Source organism: Elephantulus edwardii, unplaced genomic scaffold, assembly GCF_000299155.1.
Source record: "Elephantulus edwardii isolate Elephantulus edwardi_28Jun2011 unplaced genomic scaffold, EleEdw1.0 scaffold00010, whole genome shotgun sequence".
In the NCBI taxonomy this organism is placed as follows: domain Eukaryota; kingdom Metazoa; phylum Chordata; class Mammalia; order Macroscelidea; family Macroscelididae; genus Elephantulus; species Elephantulus edwardii.
In genome coordinates this window covers 29,964,672-29,992,099 of record NW_006399760.1, presented here as the reverse complement: position 1 = coordinate 29,992,099, position 27,428 = coordinate 29,964,672, and the positions used below count along the sequence as shown (strand labels likewise).

At 38.7% G+C, this 27,428-nt stretch overlaps 1 protein-coding gene across 1 annotated transcript in view; it reads right to left on the bottom strand.

Moving 5' to 3' along the window:
* Positions 1-27,428, bottom strand: part of GPD2 (glycerol-3-phosphate dehydrogenase 2 (mitochondrial)) — a 201,461-nt gene that overhangs the window by 90,295 nt on the left and 83,738 nt on the right. The window contains exons 4-6 of the mRNA XM_006880784.1: positions 8,875-8,999; positions 7,525-7,622; positions 6,160-6,323 (exon numbers count right to left, since the gene is read on the bottom strand). Coding sequence (XP_006880846.1) covers positions 6,160-6,323; positions 7,525-7,622; positions 8,875-8,999 — 387 coding nt within the window. The remainder of the gene's footprint in view (positions 1-6,159; positions 6,324-7,524; positions 7,623-8,874; positions 9,000-27,428) is intronic.

Genomic DNA, 27,428 nt, shown 5'->3' with positions numbered 1-27,428 from the left:
CCAGGATTGTATTCTCCCCCCATACCTATTCAGCATTCATACCTGTAGCTTAGCAAATTGTATTCGAGAAGCTGGGCTCTATAAGGAGGAGTGTGGCATCAGGATTAGAGGGATACTCATGAATAACCTGCGTTATGTAAATGACACAACCTTGCTTGCTGAAAGTGAGGAGGGCTTAAAGCACTTGTTGCAGAAGATTAGGGAATGCAGCCTTCGGTCAGGAAAAGAAGATTCTTGCCACTGGACTGGTAGGCAGTATCATGATGGATGGAGAGGAGATTGAAAGTGTGAAAAGCTTCATCTTGCTTGGATCCACTATTTACACCACTGGAACAACTAGTCAGAAAATAAGGAGACACACTGCTCTAGAAACTATGAACTTTGATAAATGTTGATTGTTGTAGAGGGGCTTCAGGCCTTTTGTTCACAGGGTTACTATGAGTCATGCTCGTCTCGAAGGCAATCAACAACAACAATATTGCACTGGGAAGATCTGCAGTTAGGGACCTTTCAAAATTGTTGAGGGGCAGTGATGTCAGTTTGAGGACTAAGGTGTGTGATTCAGGCTATAGTCTTTCTGATTACTAGCTATGCATTCAAGAGCTGGACAATGAATAAGGATGACAGAAAAAGAAGTGGTGTCCCATGGATGACCAAGAGAACGAACAGATGTTTCTTGGATAGGGAGCAGCCAGAGAGCTCTTTGGAGGAAAGAATGAAGAGGCTTCACCTCACATACTTTGGACATGTTGCTAGGAGGTGCTATTCCTTGGAGAAGGACATAATGTTGGGAAGGGTGGAGGGTCAGCAAAGGAGTGGAAGATTCTCAACCAGGTGGATTGACACAGTGACTACTGCAATGGGCTCTTGTATGTCAGTAAGTGTGAGGATGGCACAGGCTAGATGGGGGTTCAGATCTTTGGTTCATAGGGTCACTATGAATCATGCTCGACTTGATGGCACCTAACAACAACAACAACAAACTTAACAAATATCACAAAATCATAAACAAAATAGACATTAATAAAGAATTTGCTAACAAGAGAACTAATTAGAAGTTGTAGTATGTTCTTCCTAGAGTACAGTGTTGTTCCAACCTTCCAAAATTTGGATTAGGAAGTAAATTGTCCACATTTACATGACATTGCTATTTTGTTTATAAATCCACATTATTCATCACAAATTCAATCTGGAATCCTGAAGATGGAGTCCATCATAACACCCAATGAGGTCAACAATGTATTTGTAAATAGTGTACATGAAAATTAAAGGCATTATCTATCTATATATATATATATATAATTTTTTTACATATTTTAGTGTCTCAGAAGAAGGCAAAAATGAAAACATAAAAAAAAATACCTTCCTACTACTGAGTAATTGATTTATTTTTTAATCTTTCAAAGTAGATAAAATCAGCACTTCAAGAGACCCATCTTTAAGCTAGGCTTTCTTTATTTAAGTGTACAATTGCGGGTGCATGCCTAGAGGAGTAATAGTTTGATCCTAACAAAAGAGTCACATTCCACAATATGCCTTTTGCCAGAGGCATCATTCCCCAAAGCATACAGCTAACTGCATCTCCTGCTGTACCTGTAACAATTTAATTGTATAAGTCAGCGTAGTCAAGCATCTCCAGCTCATGACTGGGAGACATGAAATTCATTGTCATTATTGTCCCTGTCATTTTGGATCATTATATCCTGCTGCAGAATTTTCCTCACTTCAGTGCATTTTTACCTCCAGGAGTCAGGGATTATAGCTGAGGTTGTGGTGGGGGCAGGACCGTGAACTACATTTACCTCAGGGGAGCCAGAGATTAAATTGGCTTTGCTCTCTCACGAGTTGAATCCATCTATTTGTAGGCTGTGAGTTTTAGTTGGAATAAAAATGAATATTCTAGTAAAACCTGTACTTTAATTTTCCCTTTGAAACAAGACTGTAACTACCTTTTATTTACATTAGGGAAGCAGTGTAACTTCTTGTAGGTTGCTCTTTCCATATATGCATAAGGAATATTTTAGGGCATCATCTGACATGAAATAGCAGACATCTCTCTCTGTCACTGCCTGGTCTTATAGAAAGGAAGCAGTTAAAGCTATTATTCTATTCTTCAGTTTCATTTTATAGAGGCTTAATAGGGATATGTAATGATTTTAAATATTTAATGAATTCTAATTATAGAACGTTTTTGTGCACTGGATTGGATGAGTGGAACCAAAGATTCACTCTGGGAACTGAAAGAGTGAAGCAACGTTGGTAGAGGAAGACAAAATAAGTTCCAGAGGAAATCAGCAGTCCCAACTAATTTCATACAATTGCACAAGCTGCCAAGTCCTCCAAGGATGCAGTCACTTAAATCCTTGGTGCTGACTTAGGACAGGTGAGCCAGTCACCATCCTTCCTACCTAGTGGTGGTAATGGCCAACGTCAAAGTCTAGCTGGTATGTTTCTGCTAAGAGACCAAAAGGCTCAGGATACCAACAAAACTAGGCTATGTCTCAATTATGAAGTGGTTGGTTGCTATCTCTCACAGGGTATAAGAAGAAAACAAAATTGAAGGAAGAGTCAAGTATATAATTTCTTAAACGGATGTTCATTTCATATGAATTCTACCATTAAATCTGACATTTCAATAGTCTGTAAGGAATAAAAATGGTGGTTATTCCCTTAGTGTGTTAAGTCTGTTGTTTCAACGCCTAAGAAAAACGCATCAATGAGTCATTCAAATATCATGCACAGAATAACTACTATAGCAAACAATCAAAAAGTATGGAGAATGTATGATTGCTTTAAACTTTGTTTAAGGAACTGAAGGACTAGATGTTATTTATTTGGGCGTAAGTGTCCTTACGATCAGGTAAGGAGAAAATTTTGCTGTATGGACATTTTGTACTCTGGAGGAACATCTTCAACCCCAAAATCTCAACTACAAAGGAATCTTAAAGTGTGCCTCAGTCCCAAGTCTGAGTTAAGTAAAGGGTAATATTGACTAGTCAGTCCTACCCCATGTACCCATTAGTATATTTCATTTTTCATTAGTAATGAAGTGACTGTATAACACACTAATAAGAGTTTTTAATTTAAAACATCTTGCAGCATTTAGAAGTTCATCTGATTACCTATGATAATTTTTACCATAATCAAGATTCTTCCAAAATTGGAGTTATAAAAACGGCTCTTTCAAGCAGCTTTAGATGATCCTCAAATTATCTGAGTGATGATGAATGTATTCTCTATATGGTTATTCATAAAAAAGAGAATTCACTCTTGTTAAGGGAGATTTATCTTCTAAGTTGCCATTTGTAGACCTGAATTTACAACGGTGACTGTTTAGGCAGATAGTGCCTCAATTCCAAAAATATTTTGGTAGTGGTACAGTAATGTTAATATTCTGTTCAACTGGGGAGGCATGTCTTTCTCTGAGCATCAACATTCGCTGCTTGCAATTCTCTTATTTAACTCAATTTCCATGCTGACATTAAATTTTCTACTCATATCATTAGGTATAACAGGAATTTTAGGGACCTCTCCAAAGTACTGAAGAGCAATGGTGTCACTCTGGAGACTAAGGTGTGTCTGATACAGGCCATGGTCTTTGCAATCACTTGTTATGCATCAGAGAGTTGGACAATGACTAGGGAGGAGAGAAGGAAATTTGATACCTTTGAGTTGTGGTGCTGGGGAAGAGTACTGAGGGTACCATGGACTGCTAGGAAAATAAAAAGAGTCATCCTGGAGAGGGTTAAACCAGGCTGCTCCCTAGAGGCAAGGATTCTGAGGCTTCATCTGACATATCTGGGCATGTTGTAAGGAGAGACTGGTCCCTGGAGAGGGACATCATGCTTGGGAGTGTGGAGGGAGAGCGCAGGAGAGGAAGACCCTTTTTGAGGTGGATTGATTCAGTGACTGGGGTAATTAGGATGGGTATGTTGGAGGCAGTGTGATTGGCACAAGATAGAGTAGGGTTTAGGGCTATTGTACATAGGGTCGCTATGAGTCGCAGGGGACTCAACGGCACATAACAACAACAATGAACATAATCACCAAAACCTAGAAATAACCATTGTTTCTCATGTTCTATCTTGCCTCTAGAATAGCATACTGTTTCTGGTAGGTACTGAAAAGTTGATTCTGACTCAAAGCAACCCTCTGAACAACAGATGGAAAACTTGCCTAATCCTATGCCATTCTGACAATCTCTGGTATGCTTCAAGCCATGGTTATGGCCACTATGTCAATTATAATACAGTTGGGCCTATATCATTTTAACAAATGTGTTAGACAACAAATTCTGTCTTTAAAAAAGAATATAATTCTTTTTACCTTATCCATTCAAGGCTCAAGATTTTTTTAAATGTGTAGTTATTGTAAGTGATAATTTCAAACAATTAAGTGATCTTTGCTATACACACAGTTTTACAACTTGTTATAAGTTATAAAGGTCCAATCTAGAATTTAAATTTTCTTCCTTTTGATTTTAAAAGGATAATGTTTCTTCTGCCCTAAGTGACAGATCTCTCTTAATTCTTAATGGAAAATAAAAAAGAAACTATAATGTTAAAAGAGCATAGCACAGGACATCATAAACTCAAGTATACACTGTTACTAATATTTTTTTACAGATAATCAGATATGCACACGTTAATAAACACATAACAGTAGTGCTCAACATATCATACGATAAAGAAAATGAACAAGTGTTTGAGATGGGCTTGTGCAGGAGGATTAGCAGTAAAAGCAAAGAGCACAAACACTTCCAAGTCAAGATGGGCAGGATGCTATTTGCAGAAAAGCCTTCTAACTCCTGAACTGAACCCTCTTTAATATAATCGCCCAATAAACTACAATGGATTAGCATTAAGGGTTTGATGCAGAGAAAGCAAATTCACAGTCAAGGTTGTCCTTTAACATGCAGGTGCAATTGAGGGCACCAAAAAAAGTAGCTAAGTGGCCCCCTGTGGTGTTCAGATGTTGGAAGGCACTGCAAACTGTGAATTTTCTAGCTTTTAATCTTTGTCTAAAGCCCTCAAAGATTTTTCTACTACTCTTGTTGCCAGGGCATTTTCTTGGATACAATCCCCACTGTCCCTTTATCGTTTTGTTTTCACATATAAAAGCCTAAGACATAGCCCAGTGTTAACTGGGAAGAAGGAGAAAAGACAGGGGGACTACTGAAGAAATTTTATAATGTGATATATATAATTATCAAAATATTGTGAAATCAAACCAATCAAAAAAAATCCTCATACTCAGAGTGGACACCCAATATAAAATATTACCTAATGTGGGATTATATTACAAATATACATACAACGTAAGATGTCCTTTCAGTCACAAAATTCCTAAGACATTTTGAATATCTACCATTGTACCTATTTGCTTTTAAGTGAACTCTTTTCTAACGTGATGCATTTAAAAGATGAAAAGAAAATTTCACAAACGGCTTTGCCTGTTCTGCTTTGTCTTGCTTCATGTTATTGGTCCATCTGTCTGAAGACAGAGTAAGCAGCTAGATCATTCAAACAAAAGTATATGAAGTTAAAACTGTCCTCTGTTACAAAAAAGGAATGATTATTGAGCACACGGTAAATGATACTAAGGAAATACAACTGGTAGACAACATCTAAAATACACAATAAAAACAGAGTTTTCTCTAACATTTTCACTGTTCATCTACCTTCATGACATAAATTGTACATTCAAGAACTGTGTCCTGAGCAAAGTACAAACATGTCAATTTCAGCCCAGGGGGCATTATTCCCTGGGTTTATAACCCCTTGAAAATAGAGGTTTCGTCTAGAAAACATAACAGATCCTCAGATGCTTGCAACATAATATAGTAATATATTCATAAGGCAAGTATTCACTGGAAAACCCCTAACAAATTAAATGGCATCAAGGTGGGATCAAAAATCTTAATATTGGAAAATGAACCAAACCAGCCATGAGATACGAAGTGGAAATCAAAGAAGAGATGGAAAATACAAAACAAACAATATAAAAGCAAATATAATACAGAGCCTCTCAGCCCATGTTAGAGAAAACTACAAAACATATATTTACAAGTTAAGCATTTAAGGGCACAAAAATACCTCATTAAGATTATTATTAAGATTAGAAGTGAGAAAAAAGTATCTTATAAAGAAAATCACATACCATCATAGTAGACAATCGCTCCTACCAGTTTGTCCTTCTGGAGCATTGGAAAATGCTCAAGGGCTCTTGATTTACTAAGGACATAACTGCTTTTCAAGCAATTACTTCCTGCGACCAGATCATAAAGTTTGATTCCTACCCAGTAGTAAGGTAACTGCCACCACCTGCAGCACAAATAGAAAGTTTGCTTTAGAAACAGACCACAGTATCAAAGAATGTCACTCTAAGCCACAAAGTGCTTTCCACTTAATAATGTCAAAGCATACCTAACAGTGTATCACAAAGGAAACCAGAGAACATTATAACTGCTTCTGACACCAACATAGCTGAACTACATATACAAATGAGTCTTGAGACTTTCCAAGGCAGAGTGGTTCTCAATACTAACTGCATAAGAGAATTTACATACACACCCATACATAAGACTAGATCTCATACTTGCAAAGATGTAATTAACTAGCCTAATGTGAGATGAGCTCTAATTGCCTAGTGGGTAAGCAGGTGTACTGCCAACCCAGAGATAGGTGGTTTGAATCCACCACCTCTCCATGGGGAAAAGATGGGCAATCTCCTCCTGTGCAATTTACAGCCTCTGAAAACCCCACTGGAGGAGGATCAGCTACAAGTTAGTTTCAACTAAACAGCACATAACAACAACAGTGTGAGAACCAAGGTGGGAATCTAATGTGAAACAAAGTTGAAGAGGTCTGAGGAGGTCTAAACACAGGTTGAAGGAGTCCAAGGCGTTCTACTGACAAAAGTTATAAAATCTGTCTCCAGGCCCTCACAACTCAAAAGACTAAGGAAGTTAACCATTTTTTCCCCAAGAGTGCTACAGACACCTTCATAGAGAGCTCTCCAAAACCAGAAAATATTATTATTTTCCTCATGTTTGAAATTTTTAATTTCACACAGCCAAACTAAATGTCAGCTAAAGTTAACTCAGGAATTTAAAATCGCCCAAAATGGTTTGGCTTTGAAGTTGGTACAAGCTGGGTTCAGATTGTGCTGCAGGGACACATTCTGAGTCTGCATTCTATATATCACTGTCACACGTTCTCCAGTGCAAATGCAGTTGGTTCATCTATATACACACACTGGAGGAAGAAGTTACTCATTATAAACAAATGCACAACACAATCCCCTTAGCCTTTAAGTTCTGGTGCTTAGAGGTGGGTCAGTAATTTAGAGAAAGACACACTTTTAAATACTACAAAGGAATATATTCTAAAAGGATGAAAGTGTAGCACTAATTAAAACTAATATAAAGAAACGCACACACTGAGGGATTATTTTCATTAAAACTGTGTTGTTCTATTGACCTCAGATAAGCAAATATTACGTAGGTGATACCAAAAGGCTTACTTGTAAACTGGAAGCATAATAGGTAATGGAGATGATAAATGGGGAGCAATTTCTAGGAGGTTGGCACGCTCGTGAAGGGCTTCTTTTACCATCCTATACTGAAAAGCAAAACAGAGAAAATTAGTTTGGCAGTAACAGATCATAATATTTTCAAATGGCAAATAGACACCCTGCCAACTGATTGATACACAGAAACCGTACTACCTCTGAGTGAAGATAGCTCCCTCCTAATCAAATTTCTAATAATACATCATGCTGTCAACCTCAAAGATTTTTTAGAAACCTTAACTGTATTTGCATAGGAGAAAAACATGCTGTCAGAGTTCCCAGGTGTAAGATATTTTCTTGACTTGAGTTGCAAGATTATTGTAACAATTTATCTTGCATTCTCTGCATTGTCCCTTTTCTCAGCTCCCTCTAATACTTTCTCCACATACGAGATTATAGATTGTTCAGATTCACACTAAAAGTTTCCTTCTTGCCTCCACTAAACCAAGGCTGATACATAACAGTTGAACATTATTTTGCAGCCTCTACAAAGCTTTTGCCTTAATTCTTTAGTCCTCATTACACCTCTGTGAAGAGCCAGCGCTACAGACTCAACACTTATTTTACAAATGACGACGAAGTGGAAGCTCATGCAAGTTAATCCAGGACACATGACAACTTGTCTGATTCTCAAGCTATGCTCTTTCCTCTCATCCATCACAATGCTGTAGAGCAACATAAGATAAGGAAACAGATTCCAAACTGGCAATGTCAAATCCCGCTGCAGTGTTTTTCTTGTTCGGAAGGCAAATAGGGACTTCAGCTGACTTTTTTTTTTTTACCCCTCTGGCAAATGTCATCTTCCACAGTGCCTCGTCAGTTTTCAAATGGTGGCAGACTGGACACAATAAAGTGTGACACAAGGAAAGCATGACTCAGATCTGATGATTCCTCAAGAATCTGTCAGCAACAATATGAGCACACGGCTGGAGCTGCCATTAAGAGGATCAATGTGACACTCCCTCGCCCAACGCAGCTCGCCGAAAACTCCCTGAGAAGCAGTAGCAATTGGGTGGCCACTGGCAAAAACCCAATCACCACTGTTAAAAAGCTAACACATCCAAAAGTGATTTTGTAAATCTGCCACTTTGACATGCCTGTGGAGAAAAAGGCCCTGATTACCCATAAACATTATACCGCAGAAAAGGGCTGAGGCGCCGCTCCTGAAAGACACAGCAAATACTAAGTAGGTATTTCTAACGGGAAGGAACATTAAAAGCCATAAAAAAGGGAACCTGATTTAATTGGGTAGAAAAAAGTATAGTCACAATTTTTGTGTTAACAACCAGCATACACAATTACCTGCTCAATATCCAACTTCATGATAGCCTTCTGAAGATATCTCACACCACCATGGATCAATTTAGTGCTTCTGCTGCTGGTCCCCGATGAGAAATCATCTCTTTCTACAAGGGCTGTTTTCAGTCCTGTGTAACCAGAAAACCAAATTAACTTCTTAAATTACACAATTTGTATGTAATTCATTAAAGGCACTTCTCCAGGGTAGAGACAATCGCAAGAAGAATTACTCTGAACATGGATAAATTTGTATTCAAAGTGCAGCACACTGTCTATATTATAATGAAGAGATTTTAAGTCTCTTCCTGGGGGAAAAGTCAAACCAGACCTAGAAGCATATTAAACTGTGAATGAATCACAACTAGGAAATATTACAATGCAATTCTATGGTATACATTGGTGCTTTTAGAAAAGCACAAGAGAGCCTGGCACCTATTTCTCCCCATGGAGAGCTAATTCAAGAGTCTTACAGACCTCAGCTCTGTCCCTCACTGTAATAGCCCAGGCATGTAGCCTCACCTCTCATCTGTAACATACCATCAACAAATGTAGCTTACACTTCCTTCTATGTGCTGTCATCTACTTAGAAAGACATCTGGGTGGAGTGATTAGTGCCATTCCATCACCCCTCAACTCTAAAGGCAACTCTAATAACAAAAGAATATGACTTCAGTGATTCATGGGGTTTTTTTCACTGGCTGATTTTCTAAAGTCAACAATCAGACCTTTCTTCCTAGTGTGTGAAGTCTAGAAACCTATTCAACATCATAGCAACAAGCAAGCCTCCACCGACAGGTGGTGGCTGTGAGTGAGGTACATGGGCTGGCAGCCCACCCTGCATGTAAGCCAACAATTCTACCACTGATCCACCAGTGCCTCTGATGCTGTTATATTGTTGCTATTGTTGAAAAGTACCACCAAGTCTGAACCCTCCCACAGCAGACCCTCTGGTGGGTTTTCAGAGGTAGTTAATCACACAGAGGAGACTGGTGGATTCAAACTATGTGCCTTTGTGCAGGCTGCACAGACCTCCCCTGGCAGGAGAGACGGTATGACGGTATGAAATGAAAAATTGGGATAGAAGGTATCAAAGCAGAAGAAAGAAGAAAATAGCCTCTAATGTTGGAGAGTGTGCCGTTCAATACATGCAAGTATGATAACAGTTCACAATTACAAAAAAAAAAAAAATCAACAAAACCCATGTTATTATAAATTCAGCCTATTGATGAATATGGACACAGGAAAGAAAACATTCATTACCCACATGAAGCCTAGCAAAGCCAGATTTGATTAGTCAGTGAGACTTTATATTCATCCTTTTCACCTTATTCAGAGATTGCAGTAAATCTCTTAGAGGTGTTTTTTTTATTTTTTTTTAATTATTATTAAATTTTATTCGTTTTAATGAACACTTACAGAGATTTTGGGTTTTCATTCATTCATTTTTGCACTGTTTTCTCTACCCTCCTCCCCAGTTCATTCTTCTTCCCCCCGCCCCATGTCTGTTTTAATTGTCCAATTGCCACAGTGCTTGTCAAAGCCAGTTCTGATTAATCTCCTTTGTCATTGTGTCCTTTCCCATTCCCTATCACTCCTCCCTGAGAGAGACTTCACCCTGATTAATAAGGAAAAGGGGATGGCGTATTCTCTTAGCTACTTCCTGCTGAAAAGGGACAAGAAGAAGAGTTTGAACAACTAATTTTGGGGTTTTGTTTTTCTTACAGAGAAATACTGTCTCTTTAGAACTGAACAGGCCCACTGGTACTACAAGTCCCAAACAATAATTGAGAGATGAAATAAAAATCTCCAAGCCCAAAGTACATGTCAACACCAAACCATGAGGCGTTTTCATGATTGGGCAAGGCCTGGCATACCCTTGGGAAAACCAAGAATGTCATAGGATCCAATTATAATGGGCATGCATAACAGGAGCCGTTTGGGCTCACAAAGCTCACAGAAGAGACCCTGTGCATGTATTCAACTCAGAGCCATTTATTATATTTAATACCAAAGGGTCGTTTTTATAACTTTTAACAGTTTGAATATCGTACCCAAATGTCATCATAAAATCAGGGCAATTCCCTTGACTCAAAAGGACAAAATATTTGGAAACTATGGAGAAAAAGTAGAGAACTCTGATCCAAGGGCAGAGACAGCTAATGCCCTAACTAACTAGCAAAATAACAGAGGAATTACAGGCACTGTAGGTTCAGGTCACTCTCTGCACTCATATAACGCAGAGAAGGAAATGTAAAATGTTCAGTTGTTAAAGCCACAGCAGTGTTTAATAAATTTGGTGTTTGATGTATTAAAAAGACCAGCAAAATATATAAACATAGTACATTTTTAAATATTGAGGGGCTATGGGCCAGCCAATATACTGTGATGGAAATGAAAGGCACAAGCCAAGTTTTGAAGTAACATCCATAAGAGACAAGTAAGCAAATGCAGTGAAAGGCAGAGAACTATCAAAGTAGACTGGTTTAGTAGAAGTTGAATTTAGGAGAGAAGTCCCAAACCACACACAGTCAAAATTATACTTGGAACTAAGTTACATATACACTGCATCCGTAAGCTTTATCACCTTTTAAGTCCAATAGCAAACATTTTTTTTGTCTAGCACTGAAATAGACCATCCCTCCCCAGATGAGGAAACTCACTTTCAAATAGCATTGGAAAACATTATATAAAACATACTTCTCTTTCAATCCTAGAGTATAATCATAACAAAGATACTCACACCATGAGAGGCAGAAAAACAAGCCTGAGTCAGGACACGCAGGTTTCCATTCAGCCCAAGCTTTCCTCATTAGAACTGCCCAATGAGGCCCCAGCTTTGGAAGCTGTGGATAAAGATTTCCAAAAAGGCCTCCCAGTAATTCTCTTTCTTGTATTTGAATCATTGAGGAAAACCCTTGTTGAGTATCAGTGGGGCCCAATAAATTACTGCTAAATAAGTAAACGTAGCGATAATAACAGTATGTCAAGGTTGTGATCTGGTGACAGGACCGGCTCTGTCTTGCTAGCTCGCGCTCGCGCACTCTCTCTCTCTCTCTCTCTCACTAGTTCGTTCTCTCTTGTCCCCTTGCTTAATTGCTTATTCTGATGAAGCAAGTTATCACATGTCTGACAAGCACTAGGGAAGGCCCCCAGCCAACAGATCATGAGGAACTGAAGACTGGCCCAACAACCTGCAAAGAAATTAACTCTGCCAACAACCTGGCAAGTGACTTCTGAAGAAGATCCCTGCACTCGATTCTCAAGATGAATGAGGCTCTGTGAGAGACTAAGAGACTCCAAGCCATGTCCAAATCCAAACAGAGTGGTAGTAAGTGTTGTTGGTGATAAAAGGGAGCTTAGTGGTATAGGCCATAGGGAATTATATTGCTAACTCAAAAGGAGTGCAAGTCTGGAGGTTCAAATCCACCAGCGATTTCACAAGAGAAAGATGGACAATCTCTTTCCTCAGAAAATCAGCTGGAGGGTTAGCTATAAGTCTGACTGATGGTAATGAGCTTGCGCTTTTGATTGATGGTAGAGCTTTTGGTATGAGGAATAACTGTACCCTGAGGGAGAATCGCCAGGAGAAGCTGAATCTAAACACAAGTATATATTCGAGAAGAGTGTAGAAAAGAAAAAGTGTTATCATTTGCAAATACCAGCTGAAGCAAGAAAAGAGGAAAATGCTTTAAATAGCCCAGCTTATTCAGGGGCTGCCTGTCACCCGGGGGCCAGAGTGAAGGCTATAGGAGATGACGTGAAGGAAATCCAGTGGGAGGAATTGGCAAGTCAGATCATATTCATTCTCGTTGGGTCAGTTGAACCTTGTTGTGTGGGCCATGGTTTCTCACACTTAATATCTAGACCTCCACAAAGGAAAAATACTTCTCACAATTTGAGAATATGACTCTATATCGTATGTCTGTCAGACTGTCACACAATGGTTGCTGTTGCTTGTACACTGTTATGTTCCTGGAAGTTAAGCCACCAGTATTTCTAGTATCAATAGGGTCACCTAAAATGGTCAGGTTTCAGACAAAAACAGTTGTCTGTTGTTATGTGCTATAAAGTCACTTGCAACTCATTGCGACCCTATATTCAACAGCCTAGAAATCTGCTCTATCCTGTGCCAACCTTATTGTCTCTGACACACCTACCCTCATTACCCCAGTCACTGCATCAATCCATGTTATCAATGGTTTCTCTTTCTCCATCCCCCCATCTTTCCAAACATGATGTCCCTCTCCAAGAACCAGTCCCCCCTTGCAACATGTCCGAAGTATGTCAGAAGAAGTCTCAGAATCCTTGCCTCCAAGGAGCAGGATGGCTTCACCCTCTTTAGGATGAACCTGTTTGTTCTCCTAGCAATCCATGGTATATTCAATACTCCTCCAGCACCACAACTCAAAGGCATCAATTCTCCTTCTATCATCCCTAGTCATTGTCCAGCTCTCTGATGCAAAGCAAGCAATTGCAAAGTCTATAGCCTGAATCAGGCACACCTTAGTCTCCAGATTGACATCATTGCTCTTCAGACTCTGGAGAGATCCCTGACAGCCGACTTTCCCAATGCAATTTGTCTCTTGACTTTCTGGCTGCTGGTATCAAGAGTGTTGATTATGGAGCCAAGCAAACTAAAGCTGTTAACAATCTCGTCACCATCCATCATGATGCTCCCAATTGGTCTCGTGGTGAGAATCTTTGTTTTCTTTTCTCTTTTTTTTAAATTAATTTTAATTAATATTTACAGAGATTTGGGATTTCCATTCATTCATTGTTGCACTTTTCTCCCCGCCCACCCCTCCCCTCCAATGTGCTCCTCTCTTTGAAAAGAAAAATTCCTTCACTGGTATACAATCTCCCCATCCCCATCCCATCCCGAGTACACTTCATTATGCAAACTTAATTCTGGACTCTTGTGATCACCATAATACCCAATAATCATAAAATCACCTCTAGTCTGTTCTTCTCATCTGTTTCAATACAGCATACATCTTTGTATTTTTAATGCTGAGCTTCAATCCATATTGAAGGCTTCAGTGCTTGATCTTCTGCAGCAAGCGCTTCAGGTCCTCCTCAGTTTCTGCAAGCAGGGTTGTATCATCTGCGTAATGTAGGTTGTTGATGAAACTCCCTCCAATCCTGATACTACATTCCTCCTCAGACAGCCCAGCTTCTTGGATGATCTGTTCTGCATATAGACTAAAAGGTATGGAGACAGAATACATCCCTGGCATACACTCTTTCCAATTTTGAACCAGGCAGTGTCTCTTTGATCTGTTCTGACAACTGCCTCCTGGTCCAAGTATATGTGTCACATAATCACAATTAAATGTTCTGGGATTCCCATTCTTCTCAGAGTCAGCCACAGGCCTTTGACTGTGTGGATCACAACAAACTGTGGCTGACTCTGAGAAGAATGGAATTCCAGAACATTTGACAAAAACAGACTTTATTTTAAAAAAAAAAGTCTATTTCCAAAATGAGCCCATGAAAATGCTATGGATCACAAAAGGACATTGCCCAATACAACTATGAAAGATGAGCCTCTCAGTTGAAGGTACTTAAACCTCACATTAGCCCCAACAGAGTCAAGTATGCCAGTAATGGTGGAGATGCCACAGGCCTGAACAATGCTTCATTCTGTTCTATCTGGAGTTGTCAAGAACCACAGCCAACTTGATGGCAACTAAGAACAGTAAAGTCACAGATCACACTTATTTTAAAAAAAAAAAAAAACCTTCATTGAAAAGTACACAATTTATACCCTGGTTTCTTTTCAGATCATATAAATCTTTTGCCTTTTATTAAAGAACATGATTTGTCATCAGTGTAACACAAGCATGAACATGAATGCTGTATCTGATTACAAAGTATCTATTCAGAGTAACCAGGCTATGCCTGTCAATTTTTCTATACTGACAATAATTCACTCATTCATTGTTATTGAGTTTGAACTGGCCCATAACTGACACTCTATTGGGTTTCTGAGACTGTAAATCTCATGGGAAGAGATTGTCCATCTTTCTCCCATGGAGTCCCTGATGGACCCAAACCTCCAAAGTGGAATGGATTTTGGGTAAGCAGTGCAAATCCCCAAAGACTATGCCACAAGAGCTCCTTACTCTTATACTAAAGGAAATTTCTCAAGAATTTTTAAAATTTCTCAGAAATTGTCAGATAATCTTCTGAGAAACACTCTTGTCAGGGGAACCACCAGAATATTTTAAGGTGAAAAATAAGATCGATGTTCTAGAAAGATTTTTCAGGCTATAGACATGGAGGAGGTGAGCTGACAAAGAAAAAGGGCTGCAAGCAGGAGACCATTTAGAGGCCAAGTACCAGACAGCGTTACTGATTATTCTTTCCAGAACTGAGAGTGCGAGTCTGTTTTGGAAAGAATAAAAAAGGGAACTACTCTAAGAATTAGCAAGCCATCTCAAGAGGATATTTCAGGATATTTAAGTGAGAGCTAACACTTTAAAGTCTCAAAACTGTTTTTGCAAGTATTGGACATTTTAAAAGTTATTCACATGTGAGAAACCCTAGTGAATACCAGTAAAAGTTAAAATAGGTCTGTCAAAACGTGCTGGTTTTTTCTCTTGTCCTATCATTTCCCCAGCTACTTCAGCTGTTATCTTTGCAAAAGATCTCAGGATTTTCTCCAGGGGACCCAATGAATGAGTTCAAACAACTCTTCAATTAGCAGCAGCCCAGAGCTTAGCCAATGAACCACCAGGGCTCCTGGACTTCGGATTTATGTTTCACAGAACAGAGAAAGGAACACAAAACGAAGTTCTCACAACTATATTCATTTACTGTTAATGTTCTTGTTGTTGTTGTTGTTGTTATGTGCCATCGAGTCGCTTGCGACTCATAGTGACCCTATGTACAACGTCCCTAAACTCTGCTCTGTCCTGTGCCAATCGCACTGTCTCCGACACACCCATCCCAATTACCCCAGTCACTGAATCAATCCACCTCATAGAGGACCTTCCCCTCCTGCGCTGTCCCTCCATCCTACCAAGCATTATGCCCCTCTCCAAGGACCTGTTCCTCCTTACAACATGTCCAAAGTATGTTAGACGGAGCCTCAGAATCCTTGCCTCCAAGGAGCAGCCCAGCTTGACCCTTTCCAGGATGAATCTGTTTCTTTTCCTAGCAGTCCATGGTACCCTCAATATTCTTCTCCAGCACCACAGCTCAAAGGCATCAATTCTCCTTCTATCTTCCTTGGTCATTGTCCAACTCTCTGATGCATAACAAGTGATAGAAAAGACCATGGCCTGTATCAGGCGCACCTTAGTCTCCAGAGAGACACCATTGCTCTTCAGTACTTTGAAGAGGTCCCTAACAACAGGTAAACCCTATGTACCTTACTGTTAATAGTCAATAAAATTATTTTGAGCACATTAGTGCGTTTTAGGTGAAAGTTTTACACAGCAAGTTAAGTTTCTCATCCAACAATGTATCACTGTTCCACAATAGGCATACCTGTCCCTGGAATGTGTCAGCACTCTCCTCATTTACACCTTGTTTTTTCTTTTCTCATTTGTCCAATTCCCTTGTCCCTCCATGCCATCTCATCTTTGGTTTGGAGCAAAAGCTACCCATTTATTCTCACATTGGTCTAAGAAACACATTACTCATGGGTATTACTGTTTATTTTACAGACTATTATTTGACAAAAAGGTTATCTCAGGGAGTAGCTTCAATTCCAGATTAAAAAATTGTTCTAAGTGATAGTCTTGGGAGTTCCTCTGGTTTCTGTACAGGAAGCTTGGTCCTTTTCAGTTTTGTCCTACTTTTTCTCTCATTCTAATCGAACCTCCTATTAAGTCCCTGATCAGACCAATTAGTAGCAACAGCTGGGTACAAATCTAGTTCTTTCGGTTTCATGTTAGATGAGGCTATGCTGAGTGAAACATTAGCCCTAATGTTTCACTCTCTTTTGCTCTGGATGGGAAGGGATCAATAGTTGTAGATCTTACATGGTTGCTTTGCAAACTTTTAAGACCCCAGACCCTATTCACCAAACTTGTATATAGAACAGGGATGTGTCTTAATATTATGCCACTTATCCTAGAATATGGTGCCTACTTCATAAGTACAGTAACACAATCCAAAAAAATGTTCAAATGTGTCTTCATAGATTGAAGAAGTTTCCACAGCTGTGCCCCCTCAGGTACTCTACTGAATACATGAAAATACATGCAGCATATACAGATACATACATACAAATGCCCACAACTATATTTGTATAAGTACACACGTACTCCCTTGTGCCTTCCCACATCTTCATAGCATAGATATTTACCTATGTAAACACAAGGTTTTGGTTGTTATTAACTGCTGGTGAAGAATAAATCTGTTTTGGCATTTATGATAGTTAAACACTATCACTAATATGGTTCCCGTGCAAGATCCTGCTAAGATTATCTAAAAACAACTGGAACAGTACATAGCGAGAACTGCCAGATGTGCTAGCTGAGTTTTGAAGAGGCTATGGCACTAGGGCCATTATAGTCAATGTTGGAAGGATCTTAGCTGAAAGCAGAGAGTACCAGAGAATGTCTGTGTTTCACTGACTATTCAAAAGCACTTGAGTGTGTGGATCACAACAAATTAACCTTGAGAGGATTGAGAATTTCAGAACACTTAATTGTGCTCATGATAAACCCATACCTGGTCCAGAAAGCAGTCGTCAGAACAGAGCAAGATAACACTGCATGGTTCAAAATCAGGAATGGTGACAGGATGCCTCCTGTCTCCAAATTTTTTCAATCTATATGCAGAGCAGATAATCCAGGAGGCTGAACTTTATGAGGAGGAACGTGGCATCAGGAGGAAAACTCATTGACAATCTGTGTTATGCAGATGACATAATCTTGCTTGCTGAAACTGAGGAGGACGTGAGACATTTGCTGCAGAAGGTCAAGGACTACAGTCTTCAATACAAATTGAAGCTCAACATCAAGAAAACAAAGATTCTCACCACTGGGCCAATTGGTAACATCATGATAGATGGAGAAGAGATTAAGATTAATAACAATTTCAGCTTGTTTGGTTCCACAATCAACACTCTTGACACCAATAGTCAGAAAATCAAGACAAATTACATTGGAAAAATCTGCTGTCAGGGACCTTGCTAGAGTACTGAAGAGCAACAATGTCAGTTTAATGACTAAGGTGTGCCTGATCCAAGCCATGGTCTTCAGAATTCTTTCCTATGTATCAGAGAGCTGGACAATGACTAGGGATATTGGAAGAAAAATTGATGCCTTTAAGTTGTAGTCCTGGGGAAGACTATTGAAAGTACCATGTACTGCCAAGTGACCATAAAGGTCTGTTCTGGGGAGGGTGAAAACAAGTTGCTCTTGGAGACAAGAATTTAAGCTCCATTTCACATACTTTGGGCATGTTGCCATGAAGGACCAGTTCTTAGAAAAGAACACTATGCCTGGAAGGGTGGAGGGACTGTGGGTGTTGAAGACTCTGGATGGATTAACACAGCAACTGGGGCAATTAGGGTTGGTGTGTCAGAGACAAAGAGATTGGCTCAAGATAGGGCAAAGGTCAGAGCTATTTTACATAAGGTCACTATGAGTCACAAGTAACTCAACTGCGCATAACAACAACATACTTGATGGGGGCAAAGCTTTGTCTCACATACTTCGGACATGTTCCTAGGGACAGCATGCATGGAAAGGTGATGGAACACTGAAAGAGAGGAAAACATTCAAGGAGATGACTGGACACAGTGACTGTAGCAATGGACTCAGGTATGTCACAGATGATGAGGATGGCACAGGATAGGGCAGGGTTGAGATCTGTTGTTCATAGGATCACTGTGAATCATAGGAGACTTGACAGCAACTAACTGCAACAGTTGATCTGGTGGCTTAGTGGTAAGTAACTGAACTGCAAACACAAAACATGTAGTTCCTCCACCAGCTGTTCCACTTGTCAATCTCCTCCCATGGAATTTACAGCCTGTGAATACCTGCTGGGGGGTCAGCTATGTGTCAGTACAACTCAAAGGTATACAATAACATAGTGAGTTGTTTACTTATTTATACTAGTTTGTTTACAAAGTTTGAATACACTGTTTTTCACACCAAATTCTTCCAATTTCCCTCACTCCTCACCCATCAAATTGTATAATCTCATGCTTAATCTCCCCCCAACTCCCACACATCCTCATCCTTCTGCTTCCACCCACCCTGGATCCTAATTCTCATTCTACACTAATGTTTTACACAATATTTGTCCATTTGGGACTGAGTTAGTTCACTCAGCATAATGCTCTCTAGTGCCTCCCAGGTTAGGTAGTAATTTACAAAATCATTGCTCCTGTGTGCTGCATAGTATTCCATCATGTGAATGTACCATAATTTCTCAATCCATTCTACTGTGATTGGTCATCTGGGCTGTTTCCACGTTCTTGCGATGGTGAATAATGCTGCTATGAATATGGGTGTACAGGTCTCAGTTTGTGCCTCAGTTCTCATTTTCTCAGGGTATATTCCAAGCCTTGGAATAACTGGGTCATATGGAATTTCTACGTTCAGCTTTTTTTGAGGAAGAGCCAAACTGCCTTCCAGAATAGTTGTACCATTTTTACAATCATTAGTCTTTATCCTTGTGAACCTCACATGGTCTTTATTTTCCTTGGTCACACTGTATTCATTTCCCCCACTGTGTGTACTGCCTTTCACTTCAGCAAAATTAACAGATCTCAGGTGGCACAACATCTAACTTATGGGGTTGCAAACCATAAGTTCTACTGCTATACAAGAGAAAGAAGGCAGACTCATAGATTCAGAAATGTGGAGGGTTGTTATGAGTTAGAATCAACTCAAGGGCCATGGCTTGGAGGGTTTTTTTAAATTATTAAATAAGCGACAGCCCTACAGTCATTTCCCCAACTGTGATAACTTCAAAGAACACTGCTTTTTGTAAGTAAACTTATTCCTGACTTCCAAGTGGGTAGGGAGCTGTGTTGCATTGGGAAAATCTGCTGTCAAAGACCCATCCGAAGTGCTAAAGAACACTGATCTCAGTTTAAAGATTAAGGTGTACTTAATTCAAGGCAAGCTATTTTCAATTCGAATCTGAGAGTTAGGTAATAAATAAAGATGACAGAAGAAGCGATACCTTCAAATTTTTTCTGATGGAGAAGAGTACTGAATATACCATGGAATGCCAAAAAGAACAAACTAATCTATCTTGGAGGAAGTCCAGTCAGGGTGCTCCTTAGAGGCAAGGATGGTGAAACTTAGGACATGTTTTCAAGTAGGGCCAGTCCTTGGAAAAAGATATCATGTAGAGAAAGGTGGACAGTCATAAAAAATAAAGAAAATCCATAGTGGCTAATGATCATGTGCATCTACTCATATGTTTGTCAGTCACACAGTAAATTTTTTTAAAGTTTTACAATGTACTTCTTTGGCTCTTTTGGTTCTATTCTGTAATGATGTTTCACCTTAAAAAAAAAATCTGAATTTTGGTTTTTACCCCACATAGAAGAAAAAAAATTGGAGCTATGGTCACCTGAGAATAAGGAATTAGAGTGCCAATTCAAAGGCAGGCAGTTCAGATTACCAGATGCTCCATGGAAAAGAGGATAGACAATCTTCTTTTGGGACAATTTAAAGCCTCAGAAAACCCAGTGGAGGGTCAGTTATGTGTAAGCGGCATATAACACATACATGAAAGCACACATAGGATCAAAATAAGTCCATAAAAAGCTGGAACTAGTTTCAGCGTCTCAGACAGAAAGAATGATATTTTTAAGTGAGACCCAATCCTAATATTTTGTGCATCACAACAAACTGTGGCTAACTCTGAGAAGAATGGGAATCCCAGAACACTTGATAGTGCTAATGCGAAACCTATACTTGGTCCAGGAGGCAGTCGTCAGAACAGAGCAAGGAAACGCTGGGTTGGGAAGGGTGTATGCCAGGGATGTGTCCTAGCTCCATATCTTTTCAATTTAAATGCACAACAGATTATCCAGGAGGCTGGGCTCTATGAGAAGAAATGTGGCATCACACATCGTCTCTGCCCATCCTTACCCTTCTGCTCCCAACCCTCACCTCCTTGTATCCCCAACATGTTTTTCCCAATGAAATTTAAAAAAAAAAAAGACTCATCAACAATCTGCGTTACGCAGATGACACAACCCTGCTTATCAAAACTGAGGAGGACCTGAAGCGCTTGCTACAGAGGGTCAAGCACTTCAGCCTTCAGTATGGACTGAAGCTCAATGTCAAGAAGAACAAAGATTCTCACCACTGGACTAATTTGCAGCACCATTATGGTGGTGAAGAGATTGATATTGTTAACAGCTGTACTTTGCTTGGCTCCACAATCAACGGGCACGAGCAGCCCGGAAATTAAAAGACGTATTGTGATGGGAAAATCTGCTGTTAGAGACCTCTTCAAAGTACTGAAGAGTAACAATGTCAGTATGGAGACTAAGGTGTAGCTGATACAGGTCATGGTCTTTGCAAGCACTTGCTGTGAATCGGAGAACTGGACAATAACTAGGGATAATAGAAGGAGAATTGATGCCTTTGAGCCGTGGTTTTGGAGAAGAGTATTGAATATACCACGGACTGCTAAGAAAACAAACAGATTCATCCTGGAGAGGGTTAGTTAAAACAGGCTGCTCCTTGGAGGCAAGGATTCTGAAGCTTCATCTGACATACGTTGGACATGTTGCAAGGAGGGACGAGTCCTTGGAAAGGGATGTCATGCTTGGGAGTGTGGAGGGACAGCACAGGAGAGGAAGACCCTCGATTAGATGCATTGATTCAGTGACTGGGATAATGGGGGTAGGTGTGTCAGAGACAATAAGGTTGGCACAGGATAGAGCTGGGTTTAGGGTTGTTGTACATAGGGTCACTATGAGTCACAGGGGACTTGACAACATCTAACAACAACAAAGTAAAGAATACAAAATATAATGTACACAGAAATCAAGTAGCTACTGTCACTATGGAAATGAAAAGCTATGGAAAGATTTTCCTTTAAAAAGAATGGCCTCCCATATATGTCTTATGACTATATATTTCAGGAAATTCACTAAATTAGTTCAAAATTTTCTGGTAAATCTTTTATTGGGTTTTGGTTTTACTATTTGACAGCTAATTTTTGTGAAAAACAAATTCTATCAATGCTGAGATGATCAAAACATTTGGAAATTGTATTATCCTTTTGTTTTCTTCATTATTAACTACTTTTAATCTCAAGATTTCATGACGGGGATTTAAAAATACTCATTTTGGAGGAAAATGACTATAAAAATTTTAGGATGAATAAAAATAGTTAAGTTATAAAAAACGAAACCAACTTGAAATCTACTTTTCCCTCATAGCTGCCCTATCTCTTGTTATCATTGTTGTATGTCGCTGAACCAGTTTGACTCTAGAAACTCTATAAGACAAAGCAGAATTGCCAAAACTGTTGAGATTCCTAGGATGTAATTTTTACGAGAGTAGATCAACAGATTGTTTCTCCCACAGAGTGGCTGGTGATTTGAACTACCAACCTTTCAGTGAGCAGGTTCTTCTAGCAAGTTCCAATTACCTTTTGTGTGGGTTTTCAAGGTGCTGATCACTGTAATTTGCAGAGAAGTATGATCTCCACAGCTCTTTATAACCTTGCCTTTTTCCGACCTGAGTGAGAATGTCTAGCTACCAAGCACTTCCAACTAAACTAATTTGTGGATCAAGACAGTTGGATGAATACGGAAGGATAATTACAATCTGAGGGGGAAAATGGTACGACATTTAACTTTCACAACATGAAACAGAAGTACATTTTAATACCTTTTACTGATTATCTTATTATGCACGAAAACATGCTCAATATAATAAATGCAGAGAAGCAAAGAGAACAAAATAAAACTATCCTGTAATCACACTACTCAGAAGAAAACCACAGTTGACATTTGGGCGTTTAAACATTCACATTTCCCATGCATGTTTGTAATCACACATGTACATACTATATTTTTTTTTTCAAAAATAGAATCAAACTGTATATTCCATATTTTACTCCTTTAATATTGTTTATTATACTGTTTCATGTCAATAAATGTTTTTCAACAAATTTATGTTTTTGTTTTTTGAGTATATTACATTCTATACTAACAGTGGTTCATTTATTCTATCTACTATGATTGAACACTGTAATATTTTCATTTTCCTGAATATAGTTATTACAGAAAAATATCATTTTAATGCAAATATGCCATCTTTAACTATTTTCTGAGAATAAATGTTGCGAAATGTCATTATTTATTGCTTAATGTAAAGGCGAAAGTAATCATTACAAAATAACTATAAGAGGTACCAAGGTACTAAACCACAAACTCAAAAATGTAGACAATACACAATAGCATCATAAGCCTAGATATGAAGCCATAGTCAAAAGCTCTAGAAAGGAAAAACGGTGTCATTTAAGCAAAGATGGGTTTATGTACCTTTTTATCTTTAAAAAGAGTTTGGGTTCTTATCTTTGGATTCCCGAAACTAATTGCCACTAGTAAGAAGAGAGTAATTCAAAGGTTAAATATTTTAATAAGGATTAATTTCTCTAATAAGTAACATTTTTTTATTCATCACTAAACATTACTAAACACTAAACATTCCTTAACAGAGAATAAATAAAATGCATTATGTTGTTGTTGCTATGTGCTGTTGAGTCAGAAACAACTCAAAGCTGACATTCCAGTGGATTTTCAGAGACAATACATCACAGAGAGAAGACTGCTCATCATACTTTTATCAAGCAACTGGCAGATTTGAACTGCATGCATTCGGGTTAGTAGTGCAGAGCCTTACCACTAGGCCCCCAGAACTCCCTGCACTAAAATACTTGTGAATGTATCCTGCAAAGTGATCCTGGCTTGGTAAACGTCACCATTAAGATTCTTTGCTTTGGTCTGGCATTTTCTAATATTGAATGTAAGTATTTTACAGAAATGAATCCTCTCTGTCCAACAGCACTCTAAGTATGGAAATGGACAGATGCAACCCAGATTTCAGTTCCTGAAGGATTATGGGAGTGCAAGTAAGCTGCTTCATGAGGAAATGTAAAGAAGCCCTACAAGTTGCTTGACCGCTAAACTGAAGAAAGGTCCTGTCTCTTACCAAAAAAGTTGGACGTTTCTCCTGATTACTGCCTAGAAGGCAGGCAGATAGGCCCTGCGTGGGGCCTAGCCTGTTGGCCAAGGTAGCTGGTGAGCAGGATCTGCATCAACAACAGAAGCTAGGCATCAAGGGTGGTTCTGAAAAAAGTCTCTGACCAAGCTTGAGCACAGCAGTAACTATACCTACAGAGTTATGGATGTGCAAACTGATATAAAAATGATCCAAACAAAAGAGAAAGAAAGCAAAGTAAAATGATAGACAGCAAAGAACTAAAAAATAAATGTATACTATGCTCGCATCGGCAGCACATATACTAAAATTGGAACACTATAAAGAAGATTAGCATGGCCCCTGGACAAGGAAGGCATGCAAATCCATGAAGCGTTCCATATTTTAAAAAAAATAATAATAAAATACTTTGGTCTTGGTAATGTTACAAGAAGTGACAAGTCCCAATGAGAGGAATATCATGCTTAAAGGGTAAAGAGACAGTGCAAGAGAGGAAGACCCTTGCTGAAATGGATTTATTTAGTGACTGGGGTAATAGGGGCAGGTATGTCAGAGACAATAAGGTTGGCATAGGATAAAGTAGGATTCAGAGCTGTTGTGCATAAGGTTGCTATGAGTGGCAGGTGACTTGACAGCATACAGAATAAACAAAAATCTAAATGGATTAAATTTACCTATTAAAAGAGAGTTTAATACAGATAGAAAACTGACTCAATACAAGAAAAAGAAAGGAGGGGAAAAAAAGACAGAAGGTAATCAATCCAAAAAAATAAATTTATATGAGCTAAAATTAGATAAAATTCACCAATTAAAGGTAAGTAAGAGAAATATTGAATCTAGCTATACACTGTTTTGACTGTATGGATCACAACAAACTATGGCTAACATTGAGGAAAATGGGAATCCCAGAACACCTGATTGTGCTCATGCAAAAACCGACACTTGGACCAAGCAGCAGTCATCAGAGCAGAGCAAGGAAATACTGCATGGTTCAAAATTAGGAATGGAGTGCATCGGGGATGTATACTGTCTCCATACCTTTTCAATCTATACACAGAACAGATCATTCTAGAGGCTGGACTTCATGAGAAGTGTGGCATCAGGATTAGAGAAAGACTCGCCCACAACCTGTTAACACAAATGATACAACCTTGCTTGCTCAAACTGAGGAGGACCTGAAGCATTTGCTGCAGAAGGCCAAGGACTGTAGTCTTCAATATAGATTGAAGAGCCAATTGGCCAGCACCATGATAGATGGAGAAGAGACTGAAGTTGTTAATAACTTCAGCTTGCTTCAGCTCCACACCAACACTTTTGGCATCAGCAGTCAGAAAATCAAAAGACAAAATACCTTGGGGATGTCTGCTGTCAAGGACCCCTTCAAAGTGCTGAGGAGCAATGTCATCAGTCTAGAGACTAAGATGGGCCTGATCCAGGCCATGGTTTTCACAATTACATTCTATGCGTCAGAGGGCTGTACAATGACTAAGGATGGCAGGAGGAAAATTGATGCCTTTGAGTTGTTGTGCTGCAGATTATTGAACATACCTTGGACAGCATGGAGAACCAAACAGATTTGTCTTGGAGAAGGTAAAATCAAGTTTCTCTTTGGGGGGAAGGATTTTGAACCTCCATCTCACATACTTTGGAAACGTGGCAAGGAGGGAACAGTCCTTGGGAGAAGGACATCATGCTCAGAAGGCTGGAGGAACATCTCAGGAGAGGAAGAAACTTGACGAGATGGAGTGACACAATAACTGGGGTGATGGAATTAGGTGTGTCAGAGTTAGTGAGACTGGCTCAGGATAGGGCAGAGTTCAGAGCTATTGTAGAGTCACTATGAGTCACAGGCAACCTAATAACACATAACAATTGAATTATTGAACCAAAAATTGTGTGCATTTTTATGTAGATAATAAATTTCAAATTATCCTCCAAAAGGATATCAACAATTTGCATTTTTAACAATAGGTTATAAAAACCAATATTCCTTCAATACCAGGCTATATATTTTTCTTATCTTAATATTGTTTTTACTTGCATCTCATACATATCAATGCTATTAGATAACTTTTTTTATTGGCCACTGCGTTTCTTTTGTCTATTTTATGGCATTTTTCTATTTTTTATTTTAGCGAATTAAAAAGCTTTTCTTTTGTTAAAAAACTTAAAGGTCCGTTTGATTTTCTGTATTTCTATATCTTACATATGCTTTTATTGTAGTATGCTTTTCTCTCAGAGATAATTTTTAACTTGTATAAAGTCAAAATTAGCAAGATTTTCTTTAATGGTTATTTTTAGTGTGAATCTTAGAACCACATGTCTTATTCCATTTTATAGCACTAGTATTTTAATTCACTTATATATTCTAATAGTGTTAAATTCTTTTATTGCTAAATCTTTATCTACAACGTAAATTATAGAGTTTACATAATCATTTGTTAATAACAAAATGCTACCTTTACCATATTCAAAATTTTATGAGATTGTCACTGTTATTCCATTCATGTCTCTATCCCATTCCCAAACGACTTTAATTATAGTAGCTTTAGAATGCTCTTTAATATAGGATAAGTCTCCAACTCCCTTGACATTCTGTTTTTGCAAAAACAAATGTTAAGAGAGCTCACAGACTTAAATATCTAGAAACTCTAGCACAGTTTCAAGTTCTCTTCTTCAACCGATCAAAGAAAATCACTACTTTAATTGAAATAAAGTTTCTAGACTAATTTTAGGAATAATTCACAATCTAATTACCAGTGTCTGGCTAACTTTCATCTACTGTAATTCCACTGTCCTGAAACATGATCTAACTACCTAACCCCTTATTCAGAAAGGATGAGAAAGAAATTATAAATCCCAGAACAACTATTATCAAGGCTCTCTTTGTTTTGCCTTTTTTTTGGTAAAGAATCATTTTTATAGACTTTTATTTACAGAGAAAAGTATTCTTTTTTTCTTCCACTTTTTCATGCAGGAGAAATCGGAGGCTTCCTGTAAGTTACTTTGCAGAGGATTATAGCACTAGTATATGGTAACGCCAAGATTCAGTCTCGGCTCATTCTAATTACATTACCTTTCTACATCTCTGGATTCAAAGATATAGTGAGAAATCAGGAGCTGTTAGCCACATACAATGTATATGCTAAAAGTGTGAAAGTGTGTGTGTGTGTGTGTGTGTGTGTGTGTGTGCGCGCGCCTGCACTTTAAGAAAGGGGAAAATAAACAAAGCAAAACACCACAACCAGGAGAACTACAATTAACATTTTCCAATGAAAGACTTCTCCAAAATTTAGACCGAAGCCATAAGAAGTTAAGTTTACACATCACATTTTAAACCAAAAATATACTCAGTGATCTTTGATACAGAAATGTAATGTCCATAAA